This window comes from Dictyostelium purpureum, assembly GCF_000190715.1.
Source record: "Dictyostelium purpureum unplaced genomic scaffold DICPUscaffold_175, whole genome shotgun sequence".
Taxonomy (NCBI): Eukaryota; Evosea; class Eumycetozoa; order Dictyosteliales; family Dictyosteliaceae; genus Dictyostelium; species Dictyostelium purpureum.
Genome location: NW_003519512.1, coordinates 39,556 through 63,307, shown reverse-complemented (window position 1 = coordinate 63,307; position 23,752 = coordinate 39,556). Strand labels below are relative to the sequence as shown.

The following is a 23,752-nucleotide window of genomic DNA, read 5'->3' as shown; positions in this document are numbered from 1 at the left end:
AAAATAATATCACAAAAAATAAAAAAAAAAAAAAAAAAAGAAAATAAAAAAATATCTTTTTTTAATTTTTGTATATTTATAAAAACTGGTTTATAATTTTTTTTTTTTTTCAAAATAATACTTTCTCCGCCCCTATCACACCTCTTTCTTTTTTAAAAACCCATTGTTCATATTAATTCAAACCACCACTTTTTAAAAAAATAGCTTTAAAAAAATCAAATAATCACATAGAAAAAATAATTATTTATAAAAAAAAAAAATTAAGATTTTTATTTATTTTTAATTATTTTTAAAAAAACTTTTTTTTTTTTTTTTTTTTATAATAAAAGTACACACAATCTAAAGTTAACTTTGAAAACAATAGCTTTTTTTTTTTTTTTTTCATATTATAATTTTTTTTTTTTTTTTTTTGGAAAAATATAAATATATAAATCAAATTCTAACATTTTCTTTTTTAAATTTAGTTTAACACTTGTAATAATAAAAAAGTAATATTAAATATAAATCCCCCTTTTCAACTTAATTATAAACTATATATAATTCAAAAAAAAAAAAAAAAGGGGTAATTCATCATCCCCTCAATCCCCATCTTCATCAACATCAACCTTATCCCCCCCAATGTCCCCATCACTTTTAACTCGTTATAAGGAGCAAAGAGCTGTCAATAAAGCAATTGAAAAGCAATTAAAAGATGAAAAGAAAATTATGGATAGGGAATTAAAAATACTTTTATTAGGTACGGGGGACAGGGGTAAATCAACTGTTGTTAAACAAATGAAAATTTTGCATCTCGATGGTTACCCCCAAAAAAAAAGAATCAATCAAAAACAATTCATCTACAGAAATATTATTGAGATTGCTTATGCAATCATTCGGGGCTGTAGCGTTTTAAATTTAGTCATCCCACCACAATTTGAACCAATTTGTAGTAATGTAAGTAGTTACAATAATTAATTTTTATCAAATGAGGGAAAGAAAGTATTAATTCAAAAATTTTTCTAATTAGATTGAAGATATTTATGAAAGTAAAAACTATACAAATCTTGATAAAAATATATTAAAAGGCATTGCTGAACTCTCAAAGAACGAGTCATTCACCTATGCAGCTAATAATAGTGGTGCACATTTCCAATTACATTCATCATCTCAATACTTTTTAGATGACATCCAAAGATTTTCAGGTAAACAATCACATTCAAATCTTTTGTTTTAAAGAAATTTTATATTAATTTTTATTATTTTTTTTTTTATTCTATCGCAGAGGATGATTATATACCAACTGATCAAGATATTTTATATACAAGAGTTGCATCAACATCAGTTTCAGAAACTAGATTTGCTGTTAGAGGTATTAAATTCCGTATGATTGATGTTGCAGGTCAAAGAGGTCATAGAGATAAATGGATTCATCATTTTAGTGAAGTAACAGCTATTCTTTTTGTAATTTCACTTTGCGAATATGATCAAGTATTAGAAGAAGATGGTAAAACAAATCGTATGATTGAATCAATCAAAGTATTTGGTGATATTATCAATCAACGTTGGTTCAAAGATATTCCAATTATTCTTTTCTTAAACAAACGTGATCTTTTTGCAGAAAAAATTAAAAAAACGGGTATCAATATTTGTTTCCCAGATTATACAGGTCCATCTGATGATTACGAACAATCATATGTTTTCTTAAAAAAGAAAATCCTCTCAGTCAACAAAACTTCAAAACCAGTTTATACAAATGTTACCACTGCCACTGATACCACAAATATTGGTCATGTATTTGAAGCTGTTAAAGATATTTTAACAAGACAAACAATGGAAGAAGGTGGTATTTAAAAAGTATAATAATAATAATAATAATAATAATAATAATAATAATAATAATAATAATAATAATAATAATAATAATAATAATAATAATAACAATAATAATAGTAATAGTAATAATAAAAATAACCAACAAATCAAAATAGCAATACAAATAAAATCCAATGTTCAAATTAATAAATAATATCAAAAAGTGTAAATTTTAAAAGTAAACACATAAAATCATAATCAAAAAAAAATCAAAAAAAAAAAAAATCATAAAAAAATCAAAAAAAAAAAAAAAAGAAAAAATACATAACCAATGTACATACCACTTAATCTTTTATTGGTTTTTTATTTAATAATCATATTTATTATAATATAATTAAATAAAAAATTGTAAAAACATAGTAAATAATAAACATTAAAAAATTAAAATCTAAAAAAAAATAAAAAAATAAGAAAATAATAAAATTTTTATAAATGTGCATCTCGTTTCGATTTGTGATTATATAAATAAAATTAAATAAACTAGTTGTATTTTAAAATTCTCAATATCGTCTTTTTTTAATTTTTACTTTATCTTTACAAATAAATATTGAAATAATAAAATTTAGAGTAAATTAACATAAATTTATAATAATAATTTTATTTGTTTTTTCGATTAGCATTATGATCATATTAATAAAACTAAAATTAAATTGTTTAATTTGGAAAATTCTCATAAATTTTTTTATTTATTTTTTTTTTATTTTTTTTTTATTTTTTTTTTAAAATTTGAATTCATTTTTATTTTCATTTTTCATTTTTATTTTTAAGAAAATATTTAAAAACTATTAGTAATAATTTTTATTTTTTAGTTTATTTAAAAATAAAAACCATCTATGAATCACCATAATAATATTAATAATATATATAATAATAATAAAAATAAAAAAAATAATAATAATAAAATAAAATAATAATAATAATAATAATAATAATAATAAAATGAAATCGGGTATTAAAATTATGTCATCAGGTTCGGGGTTTACAGATGCTTCTATAATGGTATCTATCGATAATACAAAGTATTGTTTTAATATGGGTAATGGTATCCATAGACAAAGTTTAGGGAGTAGTCATTCAAAACCATCAGAAGCAAGTGTATTATTCTATACTCATTTAGGCCCATCTGCTCAAGCTGATTTATTAAGTAAATATTAAAATAATAATAATAATATAAAAGTTTGAATACTTTTTTTAAAAAAAAAAAAAGAATATTTCATTAATTTCTTTTTTTTTAGATTATATTTTAAGACATAAAACAGATATAGCAATTATTGGGCCAAATGGTTTAACAGAAAATTTATTGGGATACAGATATTTCTTTTCTAGACGTGGTAGAACATTTTATGTTACAGAATGCTCATCAGAAGGCGAGCAATATAGATTTGATGATGGTCATTTAAAAGTATATCCAATTATAATTTCACCAAATGAAACAGTTAGTTTAAATAGTAATGTCGTTGTGCCACCTCCAACCACTAGTACAAATGAATTGGAAGAAAAAAATACAAATGAAAGTATACTAAAAGAATTAAATTCAAGAAAAGAATTGAAATATATATTTGATAAAGTATTTGGACCAGTTATCACAGCTTCAAGAGAATCAATGCGAGTTAATACAGATTCCATGAAGTCATTCTACGATTGGACTTTACTTAGAGGTGGTTATCTATTTTCAAGCACCGGTAGTCAGTTCAAGATGGAGGAGATCGAACATTACGCCGCTTATCGTTTATTAAAGGAAGATAATATATCAAATGGCCGTTCAAATGTAGATATATCATCGTATAAACCCTCAAGATCTAAAGAAATTAAAAAGTTTTTATTCGACACCAATGATTCCGATATTTATCAACCAATACCACCTACAGAAAGAGAAAATGATTATTGGTGCCTTGAAAGTAGACATTTTAGAATTGTTTCAAGATTATCTAAATCATTACGTCTAAATGATGTTGAAAAAAGAGAAATGGTTAGAAAGAGAATGAATATTTATTTGAAGGACCCTATATATGGTCCAGTTAATAGTCATGCTATATTACCACCAAATGTTATCAAATCTTCAGCTTCATTATCACCACAAAATTCACCATCAAAATCAAATAGTAGCAATAATAAAGGCGTTTCATCAGCATCAACATCGTTTAAAGATATTATTTGTTATGTTTGTTTATTACCTGACATCATTGGTAAATTTAGTGTAGAGAAGGCAAATGAGTTTGGTATTGTTGGTTCAGGTAGATCAAAGTTATGTAAAGGCGAATCGGTATTTAGCGAAAAAGCAGGTAGATTGATAAAACCTGAAGATGTTTTATCGCCAAGTACTATTGGCCCAGCTATCATAGTAATTGCATGTCCAAGAGTCGAGTACTTGGAGGGTATATTAAATAATAGTAGCATCACATCGTTTAGTACAAGCGAGCGTTCTGGTTGTATAGTTCATATGGTGCCAGAAGAGATATTTTCATTACCAGAGTATTGTGATTTCGTATCATCATTTTCAAGTGGAAAGTGGCAACATATAGTATTAAACGAAGCATGTGCATATCAAGAATTAACTATACCATCTGCTCACTTAGTAAATGGTCTCAATGAAGTTGCACCTATTTTCTATCCTAAATTGTTCCCATATTCCAATGCAAAGCCTTTACCACTTGCCCTATCTAAAATGCCCAATGTTCAAAGAGGAAGATTCCATCAATCGATTATGGTTAATCCTCTTTCACCGCAAGGTCATCCATTAATTGATAATACTGCATGTACTGAAAACATTGACACCAATTTTTCATTTGAAAAGAAATCATCATCAAATGATAGTTCGCCAGTGACCAAAAAAATCAAATCTTTAGATATTAATTCATCATCAGTTACATCATCACCAAGAACTTTATCAACTAGAGGTCAGTTTTTAAAGAGTACTGAGCAAATGATAGATTCATTTTCAGATAAAGAATTAGAGGTTACATTTTTAGGTACTTGTTGTTCACAGACTTCGTTATTTAGAGAGGAAACCTGCATTCTATTAAATATGTTTGAAAAAGGTGCAATGCTTTTTGATGTGGGTGGTGGTGCTTACTCTCAACTCTTTAGAAAGTATGGTAAAGAAGAGTCCGATAAAATCTTAATCAACTTAAGGTTTATTTTCTTATCTCATTTACATGTCGATCATCACCAAGGTCTTTACAAGCTTTTAGAAATGCGTCATTTGGCTTTAGAAGAATCATATGTTCCTTATGAAAAGCGTCAACTTATTGTATTGGCCCCACAAGGTGCAGGTCGTTATATTCGTGAATTAGAAAAGACTATGAGCTTTTATAGTTATCCATGGAAATATATTACCTTTTACAATTTCCAAAACTACCAAGAGGATAAACAACTTTCAACATTTATGAAACAAAAATTGGGTATTTCAAAGTGTATTGCAGTGCCAGTAATTCACAATTTTAATGCTCATGGTATCGTAGTAGAAAGTGAAAGTGGGTGGAAAGTCAGCTATTCGGGTGATACTAAATTCTGTCAACAATTTGTAGATGCCGCTGTGGATAGTACCATACTAATCCACGAGGCTACTTTCCACGATCATCAAACTGATAAAGCTCAAACTAAAAGCCATAGTACTTTCTCTGAAGCCATCAAAGCATACCGTAATTCAAATTCATTCTCAACTGTTTTAACTCATTTCTCTCAACGTTATCCAAACCTACAAGAAACTTTTAATGGTGACACTAATGACAGTAATAATGATGAAGCCTTCAATAATATTACATTTGCATTCGACTTTTTAACAATTAATATAAAAAATTTATCATTATTACCTGGTGCTTTGGATTCTTTAAAAATAGACCCAAATGATGATGAGGAAGTCGAAGATTTAGATGAAATATAAAAAAAAAAAAAAAAACTATAATAATTATTATTTTAAAAAAATAAAAAACTAAATAATTTGTTATTATAACATCATTAAATTTTATTTCTTTTTATTTTTATTTTTTAATTTTTTTCTTTTTGATTTCTTGTTTTTTATAAGTGAACACAGTTAAAAATAGAATACTGTGTCTATATATTATTTAGATTAATAATATAAATATAACTTTTTAAATAAAAATAATAAAAAAATACAAAACATAAAAGATAGGAATCTATTTTTAGAACCTATCAAAATCATTATTATAAATCTATTAATCAATATGTTTGACAAATTGAATATATTTATTTCGATTAAATTATTTAATTATTATTATTAAAAAAAGAAATTTTTTTATTTTAATATTGTTTTTCAGTTAAATAACACACATTTAACACTTTGAAAAAAAAAACATATATATATTTTTAAGTATGGGAATCTACCACACATTTTAACACACATACTAACACTAACACACTCGCCATGTTATAATTTTTAATATAATTTACCTATTATATTAAATTTATAAATCAAAACACTTAATAATTCACACAAATATAATTACACTTTTATGTTATTATATCCCACTCACCCAAACTTAACCCCAAATTTTTCTTTTTAATCTTTGGTATCAAAATTGTTATATGATAAATTTGTTTTTTTTATTTATATTTTTTTATTTTTTAAAAATATGGGTGATAAAAAAGTTTGTTGAATATATATGGAATGAAAAATTTATATGTTAAATTATTTTTTTTTTTAATTTATTTTTATTTATTTATTTATTTATTTTAATTTTTATTTTTATTTTTATTTTTTTCTTTTATTTAAATGAAAATTTTTTTTTTCAAAAAATTATTAATATATTTGTTTATATTTTAAATCTTTTAAATTATATATATTCATAAAAAAACAAAAATAATTTAATATATAATATAAAAAAAAAAAAAATGAAAATAATTTTATTTTTAGTTTTAATTCTTTCAGTTTTACTTCATGTAAAATCTGATACTCCAAGCCCATCATCATCCCCATCATCGTCCCCATCATCATCCCCATCATCATCCCCATCCGATGTAGGCTTCAATATGTTTGTAGTTAAAAACAAAAAGGTTCCAAGCGAATGTGAACATACTTTTGTCAAAGATGGAAAAAATCAAACCGAATACGAACTTAAAGTTTATATAAATACCAAATGTACTGCAGGCTGTGGTGGTAGTATGAAGGTTGATGTTGTAGATAAACAACAAAATACCTTCAAGCTTCTCTATTGGGCAAATAACAATGATAAATGCGAAGCTAGCCAATCAGAGGCCTGGAATTTCCAATGTAAAGATTCAAACACTGCCAATGATCTTAATGATGTATACACCGTTACCTGCCAAAGTGATAAGAACCCACCAACTGAATCTCCAACCCCAACCCCAAGTAACTCAACTCCTTCAACTAAAGCTCCAACCAACTCAACCTCCTCAACCAATACTTCAACACCAGCTCCAACTACAAAACCAAAAGATCAAACAGAAGCTCAAGGTTCATCTGCAAACGCTTTGATTGTTGGTTTTGGTGTTATCCTTGCCTCAATTATATCAACATTGTTGTAAAATAAGGTTATATAATAATAATTAATTTAAACGGATAGTTAATAAAATATTTTTTTAAGATTTTTTTTAAGATATTTTTCAAACTTTTTTATAATTTTCAAATAATTTTTAATTAAATATTTATTTTTTTTTTTTTTTTTTTTATTAAAAAATAACCTTTTTTTTTAAATCAAATTTTTTTTTTTATTTATTATTATACCTTTTTTTTTGTAGTATTAATAAAATGGAGCCTAATATCGAAATTACAACTAGAACCAGAAAAATCCCAAGCAAATTTTCAATAATAAAAAAAAATGCAGAAATAGAAGCAAATAAAAATTTGCAATTGTCCTCGTGTTTCTCGCATATTAATGAAATTGGTAAAGAAATAGGTTTAGAAATTTGGAAGGTTATTGATAATGATACTGTTCAAAAGCTCCCAAAAATCAACCACTCAGTCTTTGAAACAAATAAAACCTATTTGCTTTTAATGGTATGTTAACTTATTTACTTTTAAAAAAATAATTATTTCTTTTTATTAAAGTTTTTTTTTTAAAGAGCCAATTTCATGATGGTACTATGACCATTAAAGATTACAGTATCCATTTTTGGATTGGAGAGCTATCAATGTCAGATGAATCAATTCATTTTTGTAACGAAAGAATTGAAGAATTAGAAAGAATAGTTGTTAAAAATCAACAGTTTGAAACTACAAATGGGACACAACCAATTCTTTATCGTGAATTTCAAGGAAAAGAAAGCGATCTCTTTATGTCTTATTTCAAGAACCATGGTGGCCCACGTTATGTTCCTCCATTAAAGTTGGCAAGTAATAGTAGTTCAAATAAAGAAGCAAAATACAAACTATTCCATTTGAAAGGTAGACGTAATATTAGAGTTAAGCAAATCGAGGTTTCTGCTGGAAATTTAAACTCTGGTGATGTATTTGTATTAGAAGGTGATGATATTATCTTTCAATGGAATGGTTCCGAATCATCAAGACTTGAAAAGGGTAAAGGTCTCGATCTTACTGTTCGTTTAAGAGATGAAAAATCAGCAAGAGCCAAAATTATTGTTATGGACGAAAATGATAATGATGCAGAACAAACCGAGTTTTGGTCAAGATTAAACGGAAAAAAATCAGATGTTCAACCTTCATCTGCTGGTGGTGATGATTTAGATTTTGAAAAGAAATCAATGGAAGAAATTAAATTATATCAGTAAGTATAATTTTTATTTATAAAATTTTTTTTTTTAATACTAATTATTTTTTTTAACAGAGTCGATAATGAAAATGAAGAGGAGTTACATTTACATATTATAGAACCAATTGGCGAAGTTTATTCAACAGGACAATTAAAGCCAGAAAACTGTTATATTTTAGATTGTGAAACTCAATTATTTGTTTGGTTAGGTAAAAAGTCATCAACTAATCAAAAAACAATGGCAACATCTAATGCAATGGATTTATTGCACGATGATAAAAGACCATCATGGACCCCAATTATTAAAATGTCCCAAGGTTCTGAAAATACATTATTTAAAGATAAATTTAAAAAAGGTTCATGGGGTGAATTTGTTCAAAAAGACTTTGATAAAAAGGTTACTGGCAAAATTGCTCCAAAACAACAACAAGAAAAAGTTAATGTCGATCAACTACACAACCCAGAAAAATACCAATTGGCAAGAGAAGAAAGAAAATCAACTATTCCAACCTGTCACCACATTGATGATAGACACAAGGGTCAATTAAGAATCTGGCATGTTAGAAACCGTGATAAATTTGAAATTGCTGAATCTGAATTTGGTCTTTTCTTCAATCAATCATGTTATTTGGTATTGTTTACCCTTTCAAGTATTGATGGATCAACAAACTCTATACTTTACTATTGGCAAGGTAGATTCAGTAAAAGCGAAGACAAAGGTGCTGCTGCATTATTGGCCAAAGACGTAGGCAAAGAATTAAACACTCCATGTATTCATGTTAGAACCGTCCAAAATAAAGAACCAAAACACTTTTTAGAACATTTTAAGGGCCATATGGTTGTATTTAAAGGTGCAAGATCATCAACAACAGAGCTATCTTTTGATAAGGTTTCATTATCTGGTCTTTATCATGTTAGAGGAACTGATGAAACTGATACCAATGCAATTCAAGTAGAACAAGTAGTATCATCATTGGACTCGAATGACTCATTTATTTTTGTTGATCAACAGGGTTCATCATATATTTGGGTAGGTAGATACTCTGATGAAAAACAAGCTGCTCTCACCATCTCTCAAAATGTTTTCAAAGGTTATTCATTCAATGTTATATCCGAAGGTGAAGAATCATCAGAATTTTGGGAATCAATTCAAAGTGGCTCAAGCACTTTAGCCGAAAAAAAATATTACAAGACTTTAAGAACTGTAGAACAAGAAAAAAAAAGTCGTCTTTTCCAATGCTCAGCAAACTCAGGTGTTTTTAAAGTATTTGAAATCTTTGATTTCTCTCAAGATGATTTAGACTCTGATGATGTTATGATTTTAGATAATCAAAAGCAAATCTTTGTTTGGGTCGGTAAAGAATCAAGCGATACTGAAAAACAAATGTCTATGGAAACTGCTATGGAATATTTAATGAATGCTCCAAACGACAGAAAAGATGATCCAATCTATAGAGTTGAAGATGGTAATGAACCATTGGAATTTATTTTCAATTTCCATGCATGGGATTCTAATAAACTTCGTGAAGATTCTTACAAATCTAAATTAGACTCAATTCTTAAAGGAACTGCTGGTGGAATCCCAATGGTTTTACCTCACCCAAATGCCCCCTCCTCATTAAAGCCATCAACTAGATCTGTTCCAACTCATCAAACAAATCAACCATCACAACCCAATTTTAAAGTTAATTTAAAACCAACCACAGCAACAGCATCAAATAAATCCGATTCTGCAAATCCATCACCAGCTTCAACAAATGCCTCTGCTCCAACCCCTAAAAATACCTCTGTACCTATTCCATCAACACCAAAAACCGTCACATCATTCTATCCATTAGAAGTATTACAAAAAAAACCATTACCATCAGATGTTGATCCAACAGCTATTCACTTACATCTCTCTGATTCAGACTTCTTAGTTTCATTCAAACTCACAAAAGAACAATTTATTGCTTTACCTGCTTGGAAACAAAAAAATCAACGTGTTTCTTTAAACCTTTATTAAATTATCGATCATCAAAAAAAAATAATAAAAAAATAAATCTCTATTTTTTTATTATTTTTACAAATTTCAAATTTTATTTATAAATTATTTTAAAATCTATTTTGTTTATTTTTTTAAAATCTTTTATATTTTTTTCAAAAGACATACAATTTTCTAATAATAAAAGATCTCGATAACACACATATTTCTGCGCACTTTCTAAAATTTTATTTGAAAAAAAAATTATAAAAAAATTAAAAAAATTAAAAAAAAAAAAAATATCTTTTTTTTTTTTTTTTTTTTTTTCATATTATTTTATTCCACACAAATAAACAAACAAAAAACAACAGTCGCTATACCAGTTTTATTTATTTAAATAAAAATGGTTAGTAGTTCTTTTAGCTCAAGCTCTAAAGAGACAGATATATTCATAATAGTATTTATTTTTTTAAAAATAAAATTATATTAAATTTAATATTAACAAATTTTTTTATAATCATTAGAATAACAGGTTTGATGAAAAAGAAATTAAAATCTTTGAAACCATATTTAATAATATGGATATTGGATCTAAAGGCTATATAAATAAACAAGACTTAGTTCAATATAAAGAAAGTAAACCAAATTTAAGTCATCACAGTATAGATTTTGAAATTTTTTTGGTATCAAATAATAATCAATTATCTTTTTGTAAGTAGAATATCCAAGACCTAATTATATTTATAATTAATAGGTTTATTAAAAAAAAAAAGATTCAAAAATTAATTTTAATTGCCCTATTATTATTTATAAAGATCATTTTTTATCGTTACTAAGTTTAACAGGTATTTCATTAAGTATACCAAATAATATTATACCAATAGAACCCGAAGTATCAAAAATAGGCAATTCTCGTTTATCATTTATTCCAACTTCAGCTATAAACAACAATATTAACAACATTAATAATAGTAATAATAATAGTAATAATAGTAATAATAGTAATAATAGTAATAATAAAAATGCTCCATCCACACCTGTACATTCTAATCAATACCCAACCTCTAGTTTACCCCTATCACCATTTTCGCAAGATAATTTTAATTCGAAGTTAAGCAATAGCCCAAAAAGTGATATGTTATATAGAACACCATTAAACTCAATGATAGATATTACAAACAATAATATAAATATAAATAATAATAAAAATAGCAATAATGAAAATAATATTAATAATAATAACAGTAGTACAGGAAGCGATGGTGAGAGTGTAAATAAAAGAGTACCAAAAATTAGCCTTGGCATCTATAGGGGAAAAACACCACTAAACTAAACATAATAATAATTTGTAAATCATTAAGCTTTTGTAATATATTAAAACTAGCTCAATAAAAAAAAACTATTTATTTATTTATTTATTTATTTATCAATTAATCTATTATCCATTTTATTTTTCTATTTTAAAATATTTTTTAAGAAAAAAACTCTTAAATTTTCAATAGTTAAGGTCGATAGTCGCCATGTGATTTTTTTTTTTTTTTTTCTTGCAGTTAATTTTATTTTTTTTTAATTTTTATTTTTTTATTTAAAAAAAAATTATAATAATAATGTTAATTTAAAATAAATACATATGGCGTTTGTGTTTCAATAGATTTTTTTTTCTTTGGGCATATGGAATTGAAAAAAAAATATAAAACCATCAAAGGTTTTTCCCACCTTCGATGCTAAATTTTGACACGTTTTTTCTAAAAAAATGATTTTTTTTTTTTTTTATTGTTTAAGTGTTTATTATTTTTTTTATTTATTTTTTTTTTAAACCAATGCAATAATATTTTAGTTTTTTATTATTTTAAAGCAAATCACAAAAAATGGAAAATAAATTATTTATAATTTTATTTTTAATATTATATTATTGTAATTTTATAAAATGTGAATTTAAAATTATTAATACCGAACCAAGCTATTTGGTAAATTCAAATGATGATTTAAAAATATTTACAACAGATGCCCCAAGTGATATTAATAATATCAAAATTTATATTTTTCAAGCAAATGAAGTGTGGGAAGAAACAGTTTTTACAATGCCCGCAACAAATCAATTCGTAATTGACCAAAACCAACTTTCGGCTTATTGGGGCGAAAGATTATTTAGACTTGAAATCGTATCTCAGAGTGTCTCTACAACTAATTATGCTAAAATTGGTTTTGCAACTCCAATCTTTTTAAACAATGATAGTGTTAAAAAAAATAGTACCACAAATAATTTATATGTATATTGCCGTTATTTAAACAATACTCAATATACAACATATTTAAGAGGTATAAGTCTTGTACCCGTTGCTCCTTTAGAAATACCAACAAACCCTGATCCTTTAAGTCCAAGACTTGAATATCCAGATTCAGAATTTCAATATATCAGAGGGTATCCTTATTTACAATGTGAAAACTCAAAGTCTAATGATTTTATAACCCAAAATTTTATGATATCAGTAAATTTAAATACATTAGCATGGGAAAAGATTCCTCGTAAAGGAGGAGTATTTAGATTTAAGGGGTATGGATTGTATCCATCTAATGAAAAGAATATTACAACCTATTCTTTAAATTTTGGTTATAATGATTTATCATTATATACCCCAATTCCATGTCAAAATATAACAATTGTTAAATATTTGGGTAATCAAGAATACAATGCAACTTGTATAATGGATGATTATAAAGAACCAACTCCTAATGGATTAAATTTTCACGCTCTATTTCCTTCTGAATCAGACACAAGTCAAAACTATCTTGATCTTTATCTTCCACCATCTGTTTTAAGCGCATCTCCATCTTTTTATGGTACACCCAAGGATATTACTATTAAAGGTGAATCTTTTTGCTTTTACCCAAATGTTACAATTGGTGGGAGTGATTGTGTAGTAAAATCAACGGATTTTTATGAAGGTGTAATAGTATGCACCTTTAACTCTGATGTTGAGGGTTTAACTAAAACCCACAGAGTTACAGTATCCTGCCCCAAAAATTCTCCTGATTCTAATCCAGTTGGTAGTGGTGATGTTTTTATGTATTCAATTGATGAATGTGCTTTAAGTAAAGGCTTTAATGGTCAAGTGTGCTCAGGAAATGGCACTTGTATTGAAGAAACTAGAAAATGTAACTGTAAAAAGGGGTACTCTGGCTTTGACTGCTCCAATATAAACAATGGCCAAATAAATCCACCCATAATCGATAACACCACATCCATCATTGAAACCAATGATTCTAAATTCGACATTGGTTTAGCACAAATAAGAGAGTTAGATATTACAAATAATCCAATAAAAGTTTATAACTTAACTACATCAATTTGGAAATTAGAACAAAGTATAAATGAAAACACAGAGCAACTATTTAATACAACATTAGGTAACAATGCAATAATTAAAGCACTTTTAACAATTAATTCAAATGAAAATCTAGAAATGATTTATGATTTTTATGGTGATAATATCACTCTTCTACCAAATTCTGTTAAATATCAAGTTGAAATCAGCAACTGGAATTTCGACAGTTCAGTAAATTCATTGCAATTAATATTCCAATCACAAATTTCAACTGAACAATGTGATTCTCAAACTTTAACAGGTCAGCAAAATATTCAAATGTATGGTGATTCCATTAGATCAGTAAAACTAACTCTTGTTAATGGTCAAACTTTGGTTGGTACATTCAGCAATCGTATGAGAATTGATGATAGAATTATTAAAAGTGACATTAAGGTTTTAACAGAGGAAGAGTCTATAGGTATTCCATCGGTATCAAAAGATGATTCAAAAAATGATTCAGATAAAACAAAAAGTATTCAAAATGTTTATACAGCTATTTCAATTTCTAATTTTAAAACATCAGCAGTTATTGATCCAAATTTTGGTGTATTAGTCGATAGTAATCTTTCAATCAGTGGTAGTTGTGGTAAAAAATTCGAATCTTGGAAAATTGCACTTTGTGTTGTGTTACCTATTATTGCTTTTGCAATAGCTGTCATAGTTGTTTCAATTTATAGAGGAAGAAAAAGAAATATAGTTGTAGTTAATGGTAAAGAGATTAATTTAAATAAAATTAATGAAGCTTAAACCTTTATTTTTATTTTTTTAAATAACAATAATAAAAAAATACAAATAAAATATTTTTTTTAATACAAAGTGATAAGAAAATAAATTTTTATTTATTTTATTTGTTTTCATAGTTTTGAAAGATAAAAAAATTAAAAAAAAAAAAAAAACTATCTGTATTTGTGTATAATCGGCCTGTGTCCATATGGAAAATAAATAAAATGCTTGTTACCCATAAAAACCCAAGAAATTTTTAAATATTTTCAAACTTTGAAATAAATTTTATTTGTTTGTATTTCTATTAAATAAAACCAAAACCCTCTACCCATTCTAACATCTGAATTAATTTTCTTTTTAACAAATCCAAGTCGTTATAGTCTGGTAAATCTAATTGATAACTACAGGTATGAGCACAAGGTAGCTTTTCACTTTTAGGAACATTTATAATTGATAAAGGTTTTTCTAGACCTTGTAATGGAATTACTACCATACCAGTAAGGAATCTGAGGAATAAATGTAATTCATCCTGTGACATTTCTTCAATAACTTTGCAAAAGAATTTGGGTGTGTTGCTTGAATCTGGGAAACCAATAAATTTAAAACTTTTTTGTAAAACTGATGCATCTACTAAAGTATTACCACACATTAATAACTGTAATTCAGTTGGAGAGAATAAAGCAAAATGGGCATTTAAACTTTCAATAGACATGAAACCAGATTTAAATGCTTCTAGCTTTGATTGTCTGCAATCTACCAATACTCTTTCTATATTTTTTTGAATGAAATCCTCTTTATTTGAATCTGTAACCTCAATATTTTCGCCACCTTCGATTAAACCTTCGAATGTAGTTGTTAAATAATCTTCGATATTGTCCAATACTAAAACTTTTTTAAAACTAAGAGCTAATTGTGGATCATAAACTTCTAAATCTTGAAGATTTGGTTTAATGTTGAGTAAATATTTAAAGAATGAAGGTGGGAAAACATCTGGTATAGGTTTGCCATCAATAACTGCCTTTAAAAAAACTCTACCTAAAACTTTGAATATAGCTTGCTCGCTTTTTAGTGTTGAATAAAGTGGGTTATTCAATTTGTCATTTTCATTATTAAATAATTCGCCCGAAATTAATAAAAAAAATGGTGAATCTGTTCCACTGGTTTCGAATAAATTAAATCTCTTTGAAAATATACTTTTAAATTCATATTGCTGTTGTTGATCTTGTTGTTGAATATTTTCTAATTCTTGATTTACTTGTTGGATAATCTGGTTGTCATTAAATAATAAAGAGTACATTTCAGATAGCAATCCACCATGGTCCAAACCTTTTTCACCTTGAAAAGATACCTCTAATCTTGAAAATAGTTTGTTTTGCTCTATTTTTTTATGGAAAAACTGGAATAGCTCGGACACGATCTTATCACGACGCAAGGTTAATTGAATTGATTCACCCATTTCCTCCGCCATTTCTGATAATGATGAAACATGAGCTCTGAATGCAGCAATTTTTTCACGGCTATCAATAAGAGTTCTAGATGATAGTAGATCTTCAACCAACGAAGTCACAAAATAAGGATGAACAGCAACTTGATGTGCAGATGGTCTAAGCTGTGGATTTCTTTGAAGAATGCTTGAAAGAAGAGATGATAATCTTTGATCAACCTGATGTTGCTGCTCGCCACCATGATAGATTAACGATGGCATTGGTACAGCCTCTTCTTCAGGTAATAATATAGGCTCCCTTGCTCTAGGGAAGTGAGTTTTATAAAGCATAACACCAAATGCCCAAATATCTGTAGAGTAATTACCTTTAACACCTTGCTCTTTCATTTCTGGAGCTTTATATAGTTCAGTACCACCATTAAATAATGTTGCATTAGCAGATGAAATTGAAATATCCTTACTAAGATCAAAGTCACTGATAACTGGTGTACCATCTTCTCTAATTAATATATTTTCTAATTTTAAATCCCTATGAATAATACAATTTGAATGCATATAAGCAATTCCTTGAATAATTTGTTGAAACATTTTTTGAATTTCCCAGGGTTTTCTATTAAATGTTGGTTGGTTTGTTGGATTAAATATTTGCTGATTATTTATATTTATATTATTATTATTATTACTATTATTATTTAATAACCAATTAATTAAATTACCACCTGGAATATACTCCATTTGCATAAATGCATTTCTATCATAAAATACAGCTTGAATTGGCATTATACACTTGTGGCTCATTAATTTCATTAAAGACACTTGACGTATAAACATTTGTTTACCTAATTGATCACCAATTCCAAATTCTTTTAATACTACAGTTTGATCATCAAAGCTTGCTAAATATACATTGTGTGGATGAGTTGCCAAAGTCTTTAAAATATCGTAATGTTGGAATTTCCTTTCAGAGACTAATAGACCTGTATCTTTGACTCTATTTGAAATCTTATCTTGCTGTTTTAGTTTTATTTTGAACTCTGGTACATATTTATCGATAATATTTAAAAGTGAATCATTGGTTTCTTGTTGTAAATTTATTAATCTTTGCTCATCCTTTTTAAATTTAACTAATTGATCCTTTAATGATGTTAATTGATTTTCATTATTTATGCAGATATTATTATGGCTATTATTTGACTTTAACGTGGATGGTGATGGGTCATCTTCGTTGTCACTTTCACTTAAATTGTTATCGTCAGAGTCTAATTCTAAAACTTCAATTTTTCGGCCAATTTCGATACTATTTCTTTTGCATGATCTATAATCAGATTTAATTTTTTCGCGCTGTTCTAATAATTGTTGAGCTTCAACTCTTTTTGATAATAAATGTTCTATTTCGGACTCTTTACCTCTGTGGACATTGATTAAACCATCGCATTGTATTAATTGAGTGTTTAAAATTTCGCTATAACGTTCACCATACTTGAGTGTTTCTAAAATTGTTAATTGGATTTCCTCCATTGATAACCTAAGAGATTCAAACTTTTCGCTATTGTTATTACTACCTTCAATTATGTTATTACAGAAATTTATTAAACTTGAATTTAACTTTTCTATTAAATAAAAACTTTGCTTTTGAATCTCAATTGACGAAAGTTGGTTTTGTTGCTCTTCTTGTTGCTCTTGATCTTGCTTTGATTTTAGTTGATTATTATTAAAATATTTTAATATTTTATTTAATTGCAATAAATTTAATTCTTTTTGTTTTTTAATATCTGACCAATATTCAACTGATTGTTTATATTCATTAATTAACTCTTCACCCAATTGATTTCTAGTTTTAACTAATTGTTCAATATCCTGTGCTATTTCATTTGGTTTATTATTATTGTTATTTGACTTTAAAATTTTATTTACAGATAATTTAAGTGATCGTAATGTATCATCATAATCTTTTGTTTTCTTTTCTAATGATAGCCCCAAGTTTACTAATTGTGTAGTTGGTTTAATTTGAATTATATTTAAAATTTGCTTTGATTTTGAAACATTGGTCATCCATTCAATTAATGAATTTTGTGTATTATTTAATAAAACATTAACGGGTGAATGCTTTTCATTGGCTAATGATACAAATGATGGGGTTGGTGATGATGGTCTTTTTGATTGCGATGGATTTAATACTAATGGTTGTAATGGTGAGCTACTAAATGCATTGCCACTAATTGTTAATGATCCTGATAATTTTTTACCAATTTCATTTAAATTTTCACTGCTATATTCCTTTGGAAGTACTAACTCTTTACTATCATCGCCTGTACTTTTCGTTATACCAGAACTTGTATTGATTGGTGTGGATGTTGATGTATCACTATTTTCGATTAATTTTTTTTCAACTATTATTGTTATAATTTCTCCACACGAAAAGAAAGCTGGTTTTGAATTATTTGATCTATCATTTAATTTTTTTGGTATTAATTGATTTTCTTCATTTGCTAAACCTAATCTATTACCAGACCCACAACCCCATGAATATAAATCTCCATTTTCAGTTTGTGCTACATTATGCTGGAAACCACTTGAAACATTAATAAATCTTTCCCCAGCACTACTATTACTATTATTACTACCATTACTATTGTTGAGAGACTTTATTAATACTGGTGAATTTATATCACCCAATGAATCTAAAGATGAGCTTACACCCAACACACCATAGTCACCTCTTCCCCATGCAAACATACTACCATTAGTATCGATAGCAATTGAGTGGTATCCACCAGCGGAAATAACCTTTATTGTTTTATTTTGAAATGCTTGAATTTGTTTTGGTGTCATTTGTTGAGATGTAAAAGTACCATGACCTAATTGACCATTTTCACCACGTCCCCATGAAAATACCTCACCCCTCTTTGTAAGCGCCATTGAATGACCCCCTCCTAAAGACATATCTACAATAGTATGGCCGTGTAATGACATTACTTGCTTTGGTGTTGATTGCATTAAAGAATCGCCATGACCCAATCTGCCATTATCACCTCTACCCCATGTATAAAGATACCCAAGTTTAGAAATAGCAGCTGATCTATTTGTACTACAAGATAATTTTATTATTCTATCGATTTTATTACTAGATTGTTGTTGTTGTTTATTAAATAGTGTTGATGTTGAATTTGACATTATAATAGGCGAGGATGAATTTGAATTTGATAATGATTGAGGTGATTGGAATGTTACTAATTGGGGTGTACTATAATATGATGAAGATATATTACCCAAACCTAATTGGCAACTATCATTACCACCAAATGAATAAACATTACCACAAACTGTTAATGCAACTGTATGTTTGCCACCATTTGCCACTGACACAACTCTTAAAGATGGTTTAGTTTCAAAAAACTCTACCAAGCGTGGTTCGCTATAAGACTCCAATGTACCATGTCCCAATTTACCCAATAACCCATCACCCCATGTATATAAATGTCCTTTATCTGTAATAATTGATGTATGTATTGCACCTGTTGATATAAATACAACTTTTTCTTTTAAAAAATCTCTTGAAAATGAAATAACTTGATTTTTTTTATTTTTTATACCACTGCCCCAAATTTTAATAAAATCTAAAAAGAAAGAAATTAATGATTTAAATTAAAAAACCAAAGTTTAATTAAAAAAAAACAAATACATACGTTCATACTGTTCATTATCATCCAATTCTAGTTTCGGTATAGTTGAAATATCTATAAATTGGTCATCATTACTATAATCATTACTTATAATAACTTCTTCACTATTATCATTTGTACTCTTATTATCATCATCATTGCTATTACTATTTACTGTTGGTTTATCACCATAATCGTTTGTTGCATATATTATTTGTTTATTTAATGATGAATTATCTGTATTTTCCTTTATTTGATTTTTTGTAACTGATGAATTGTTATCACCCAAGTTATCATAACTATAGGCGTATTTATATGTATAATTATTTAAATTTGTTGTTGAATTATTTCTTGAATCTGATAATGGTTTGGTATTTTGTTGTTGTTGCTGAGGTTGTTGTGATTGTGATTGTGATTGTGATTGTTGTTGAGGTGAGTGATTTAATGTTTCCTCTATTTTAGTTTTAATAGATTTAAAAAATGACATTGTATTTATATATATTATATCATATTTTTATCTTTATTACTAACTAATTAAATTTAAAAAAAAAATTTTAAAAATAAAAAAAAAAAATAAAAAAATTTTAATTTTTATTTTTAATTTTTTTTTAAATTTTTTTTCGATATGATATCAAAGGTTATCTAACCTAGGTTCGTTTTTTAGGGTAATAGCCAGCATGGCATAACTATTAATAAAAAAAAAAACTAAAAATATGAATTTAATAACCTTATATATATGAATAAAATATATTTGTTAATTGTTATACTAAAATTATTTATTTTAGTTTAAAATGGATCATTATAATAAAATTCACTTTTCACCCACCCCATTTAAAAACCAAAAAAAAAAAATTTTAATGGTGAAATTAAAACAAAACTAAAAACAATACTAAAAAAACTAAATCAATCATCGATTACAGTTTTCATATTCCACTTCCACACAGGAACATTATGACTAATTCCTGCTAGTTTCTCAAAATAAAAATATCCCATATTAACGAGCTGTAAATACCACTTGCATCTTCAAAGATCCGAATCTATTTACAGTCAATATGGTAATCTGCTGAAATAAAATCCAAAGATGATTATATAATTAATTGAAAATAATAGTTACATTTAGAACTAACTTCAAAGCTTCGAAAAAATATTTAAATCAAATACCGTAAAACTGTCAATCTTAAAAAAAAAAAAAAAAATTAAAAAAAAAAAAAAAAAAAATTCCATCCTCATATGCATCACCAATCCAATGACTTTTCTTTTAAAAATTATTTTGGAGATGTCAAAATCCTATGAAATGACTATGGAAATTTCAAAACCACTTTTCAATAGAATTCGAAAATGAAATTATCATTACACAACTTAAAATTTTTAATTTTTTTTTTTTTAAGTTGAAAAAAAAATTAAAAATTCAGTGTGTATTGTCAATAATATTATTATTTTTTTTTTTATTTTTTATTTTTTTTTGATTGTTATGTTACAATTTTATTTATTATTAATTAGAGTAAAATTTCGAAAAACTGTTTTTGGGCATTGTGTAATTGGAGTGACACCCAGAAATTTTCGTATTTTTATTTTTTTTTATTTTTTTTTTTTTTATTTTATTTTTTTTTTTTCGTATAATTTAAATAATAAAGAAATCTGTGTTGATGGGAAAATAAAAAAAAATTATTTTGTGATGATGAAAGTATATGTAAACCAAAAAAAATACATAAAAACCAATTGAAACAGTATTTGGTAAAAAAAAAAAAAGAAAAAAGAATCGTCTGGTTCTCTCGAATAATATTTTTATTTAAATTTATTTTTTTTATGAAAAAAGGATAATCCCAGGATGTGATAGTTTTTTTTTAAATTTTTAAATTTTTATTTTTTTTTAATTTTTTTTTTTGATTTTTTTGACACAATAAAACTTATCATTTTGGTTACCCAACTAATCTTTTATTTTTTTTTATTTTTTTTTTTTTTTGGCCAAATACAATTTTATTTTTTATTTGTAAAACTCACAAATTCTGTATACAAAAAAATACATAAATATTTGTTAAAAAAGAAAAAATAAAAAAATAAAAAAAAATTTAATTTTTCAAAAAAATTTTAAAAATAAAATTTAAAAATTATATTCCATTGTAATAATAGTAGTAATAATAATAAATATTTATAATAATAATAATAGATTATAGTATAATATTATAATAGTAGTATTAAGTAATAGTAATAGTAATAGTATAACATATAGTAGTAGTAGTAATATAATTGATAACTTTTTTTTATATTTTTTTTTTATATATATTTTTTATATAATAATAATAATTTTATATATATCCATTCATTAAATGGTCAGTAAAATAGAAAATGATATGACCAACGGTTCAAAGAAATCAAAGAATGCAGTAGACTATAGTGTAATGTTTCCAACACCACCTTATTACTTTCCAAGAAGGTTTTTATTGGTAATATTGGGTTTTTTAGGTTTGGCATTTGCATATCTTGTTCGTGTACTCATTAGTACATGTATTACAGATATGAGCGAGCAGTATGGCTGGGACAGTACATTCAAAGGTATATTATTATCAAGTTTTTTCATGGGTTATGTTGCCACTCAGCTCTTGGCTCAATTTTTTAACGAAAGATTTGGAGGTAAAAGAACTTTGTTAGTTGGTTTAACTCTCAGTATTGCATCTACTCTTTTAATTCCAGTTGCTGCCAAAAGCAAGGGTGCTGTAGTTGCCATTAGAATTTTCACTGGTTTAACCCAAGGTATCACTTTCCCAACATTAAATTGGTTAATTAGTAGATGGTTCCCATCCTCACAAAGATCATCATCCGCTGCTTCAATTTGGTCAGGTAAATAATTATATAAGAAAAAAAAAAAAAAAAACCTATTAAAGTATAATGTATTAATATTAATTTTTTTTTTCATTATTAGGTGTATATATTGGTACAATTTTTATTGATTTTGTAGCACCAATTATTTTAGATTACCTTAGTTGGCAAGCAACCTTTTATATTTTTGGTGGATCTGGTTTGATTTGGTCCATCTTATGGTTGATTTTCATCCGTGATCATCCAAAAGACGTACCAATTGGAATTCATCCAAATGAAGTCGCATTCATTGCCTACAATGAAGAGCAAGGTTCAACTGAAACCTCACCACTTTTAACAAACAATGCCGAAGACGATTTCTTTAGTCCAAATGGCGCAAGCTTTAATCAAGAAAATAGAGCATCTGCTAAAGAGGAACCTGAATTACCATTCCCAGTAGTTCTTAAAGCTTTATTAACATCAAGAGGTCTTTTAGCATTATTATATTATAATTTAGTAACAAGTTGGGGTAAATATCTCATTGTTTTATATAATACAACATGTTTTATTTTGGTATTAATAGTTTTTTTATTTATTTTATTTTAGGTTTCTATTTATTATTAATGTGGTATCCAACATATTTATTTAGTTTACTTGGTTATAATAAAGGTACCTTATATGCATTTTACAATGCCGTTCCATACATGTTATCTTTTGTTATTGGTAATGGTTCTGGTTTACTTGCTGATAAATTATTGGCTAAGGGTGTCCGTAAAATTTTTATTCGTAAAGGATTTGGTATCGTTGCATCTATTGTCCCAGGTATTTTCTTATTTTTAGCCGCTTTCCTTAAAGATGCCACTCCATCTGCTAAAATTATCTTTTTAACAATTGTAATTTGTTGCAATGGTTTTAACGCTGGTGGCACACAAATGGTTACACTTGATCTTTCACCACGTTACGCTGGTATTACTATGGGTATCACAAAGTTTGTATTAATTTAAAAAAATGTTAATAATTGATTGTTTTAATAATATATGTTAATATTAATATTGTTTTTATTTATTTTTATAGTACTGTTGCTACTATTCCAGGTATTTTAGGTCCATTAATTGCAGGTATTTTATTAGAAGCCTTCAATGGTTCTTGGGATCAAATCTTTTCAATGTCTGCTGCATTCTATATTAGTGGTGGAATTGTTTGGGTACTCCTTGCTAAATGCGACAAGGTTATTTAAAAAATAATAATATTAATAA

At 26.4% G+C, this 23,752-nt stretch overlaps 7 protein-coding genes across 7 annotated transcripts; 6 read left to right on the top strand and 1 right to left on the bottom strand.

The window, feature by feature from the left end:
- Positions 1-277: 277 nt before the first annotated feature.
- On the top strand, positions 278-2,316 carry gpaG (G-protein subunit alpha 7). The gene is given in 5 exon segments (XM_003289401.1): positions 278-298; positions 312-344; positions 357-933; positions 1,007-1,181; positions 1,262-2,316. The coding sequence occupies 3 exon segments, from the start codon at positions 619-621 to the stop codon at positions 1,828-1,830; spliced, it is 1,059 nt and encodes a 352-aa protein (XP_003289449.1). The 5' UTR covers positions 278-298; positions 312-344; positions 357-618; the 3' UTR covers positions 1,831-2,316.
- A 474-nt stretch (positions 2,317-2,790) lies between these two features.
- DICPUDRAFT_153836 (uncharacterized protein) lies at positions 2,791-5,734 on the top strand (the record flags this gene model as incomplete). The annotated part of the gene is made up of 2 exons (XM_003289400.1): positions 2,791-2,995; positions 3,087-5,734. 2 exons carry the CDS (start codon positions 2,791-2,793, stop codon positions 5,732-5,734), a joined length of 2,853 nt encoding a protein of 950 aa, XP_003289448.1.
- A 968-nt stretch (positions 5,735-6,702) lies between these two features.
- DICPUDRAFT_153835 (uncharacterized protein) lies at positions 6,703-10,545 on the top strand (the record flags this gene model as incomplete). Its single annotated transcript, XM_003289399.1, has 3 exons — positions 6,703-7,352; positions 7,896-8,555; positions 8,616-10,545. 3 exons carry the CDS (start codon positions 6,703-6,705, stop codon positions 10,543-10,545), a joined length of 3,240 nt encoding a protein of 1,079 aa, XP_003289447.1.
- Positions 10,546-10,906: 361 nt separating this feature from the next.
- On the top strand, positions 10,907-11,836 carry DICPUDRAFT_80215 (uncharacterized protein; the record flags this gene model as incomplete). Its single annotated transcript, XM_003289398.1, has 3 exons — positions 10,907-10,960; positions 11,028-11,214; positions 11,319-11,836. 3 exons carry the CDS (start codon positions 10,907-10,909, stop codon positions 11,834-11,836), a joined length of 759 nt encoding a protein of 252 aa, XP_003289446.1.
- Positions 11,837-12,425: 589 nt separating this feature from the next.
- DICPUDRAFT_15488 (uncharacterized protein) lies at positions 12,426-14,603 on the top strand (the record flags this gene model as incomplete). The annotated part of the gene is made up of 1 exon (XM_003289397.1): positions 12,426-14,603. A coding segment is annotated over one exon (2,178 nt), but the record flags the coding sequence as incomplete, so codon positions are not given.
- Positions 14,604-14,898: 295 nt separating this feature from the next.
- DICPUDRAFT_153832 (uncharacterized protein) lies at positions 14,899-20,187 on the bottom strand (the record flags this gene model as incomplete). Its single annotated transcript, XM_003289385.1, has 2 exons — positions 14,899-19,591; positions 19,721-20,187. 2 exons carry the CDS (start codon positions 20,185-20,187, stop codon positions 14,899-14,901), a joined length of 5,160 nt encoding a protein of 1,719 aa, XP_003289433.1.
- Positions 20,188-22,051: 1,864 nt separating this feature from the next.
- Positions 22,052-23,733, top strand: DICPUDRAFT_153831 (uncharacterized protein; the record flags this gene model as incomplete). The annotated part of the gene is made up of 4 exons (XM_003289396.1): positions 22,052-22,538; positions 22,621-23,025; positions 23,103-23,484; positions 23,571-23,733. 4 exons carry the CDS (start codon positions 22,052-22,054, stop codon positions 23,731-23,733), a joined length of 1,437 nt encoding a protein of 478 aa, XP_003289444.1.
- Between the last annotated feature and the right edge of the window lie 19 nt (positions 23,734-23,752).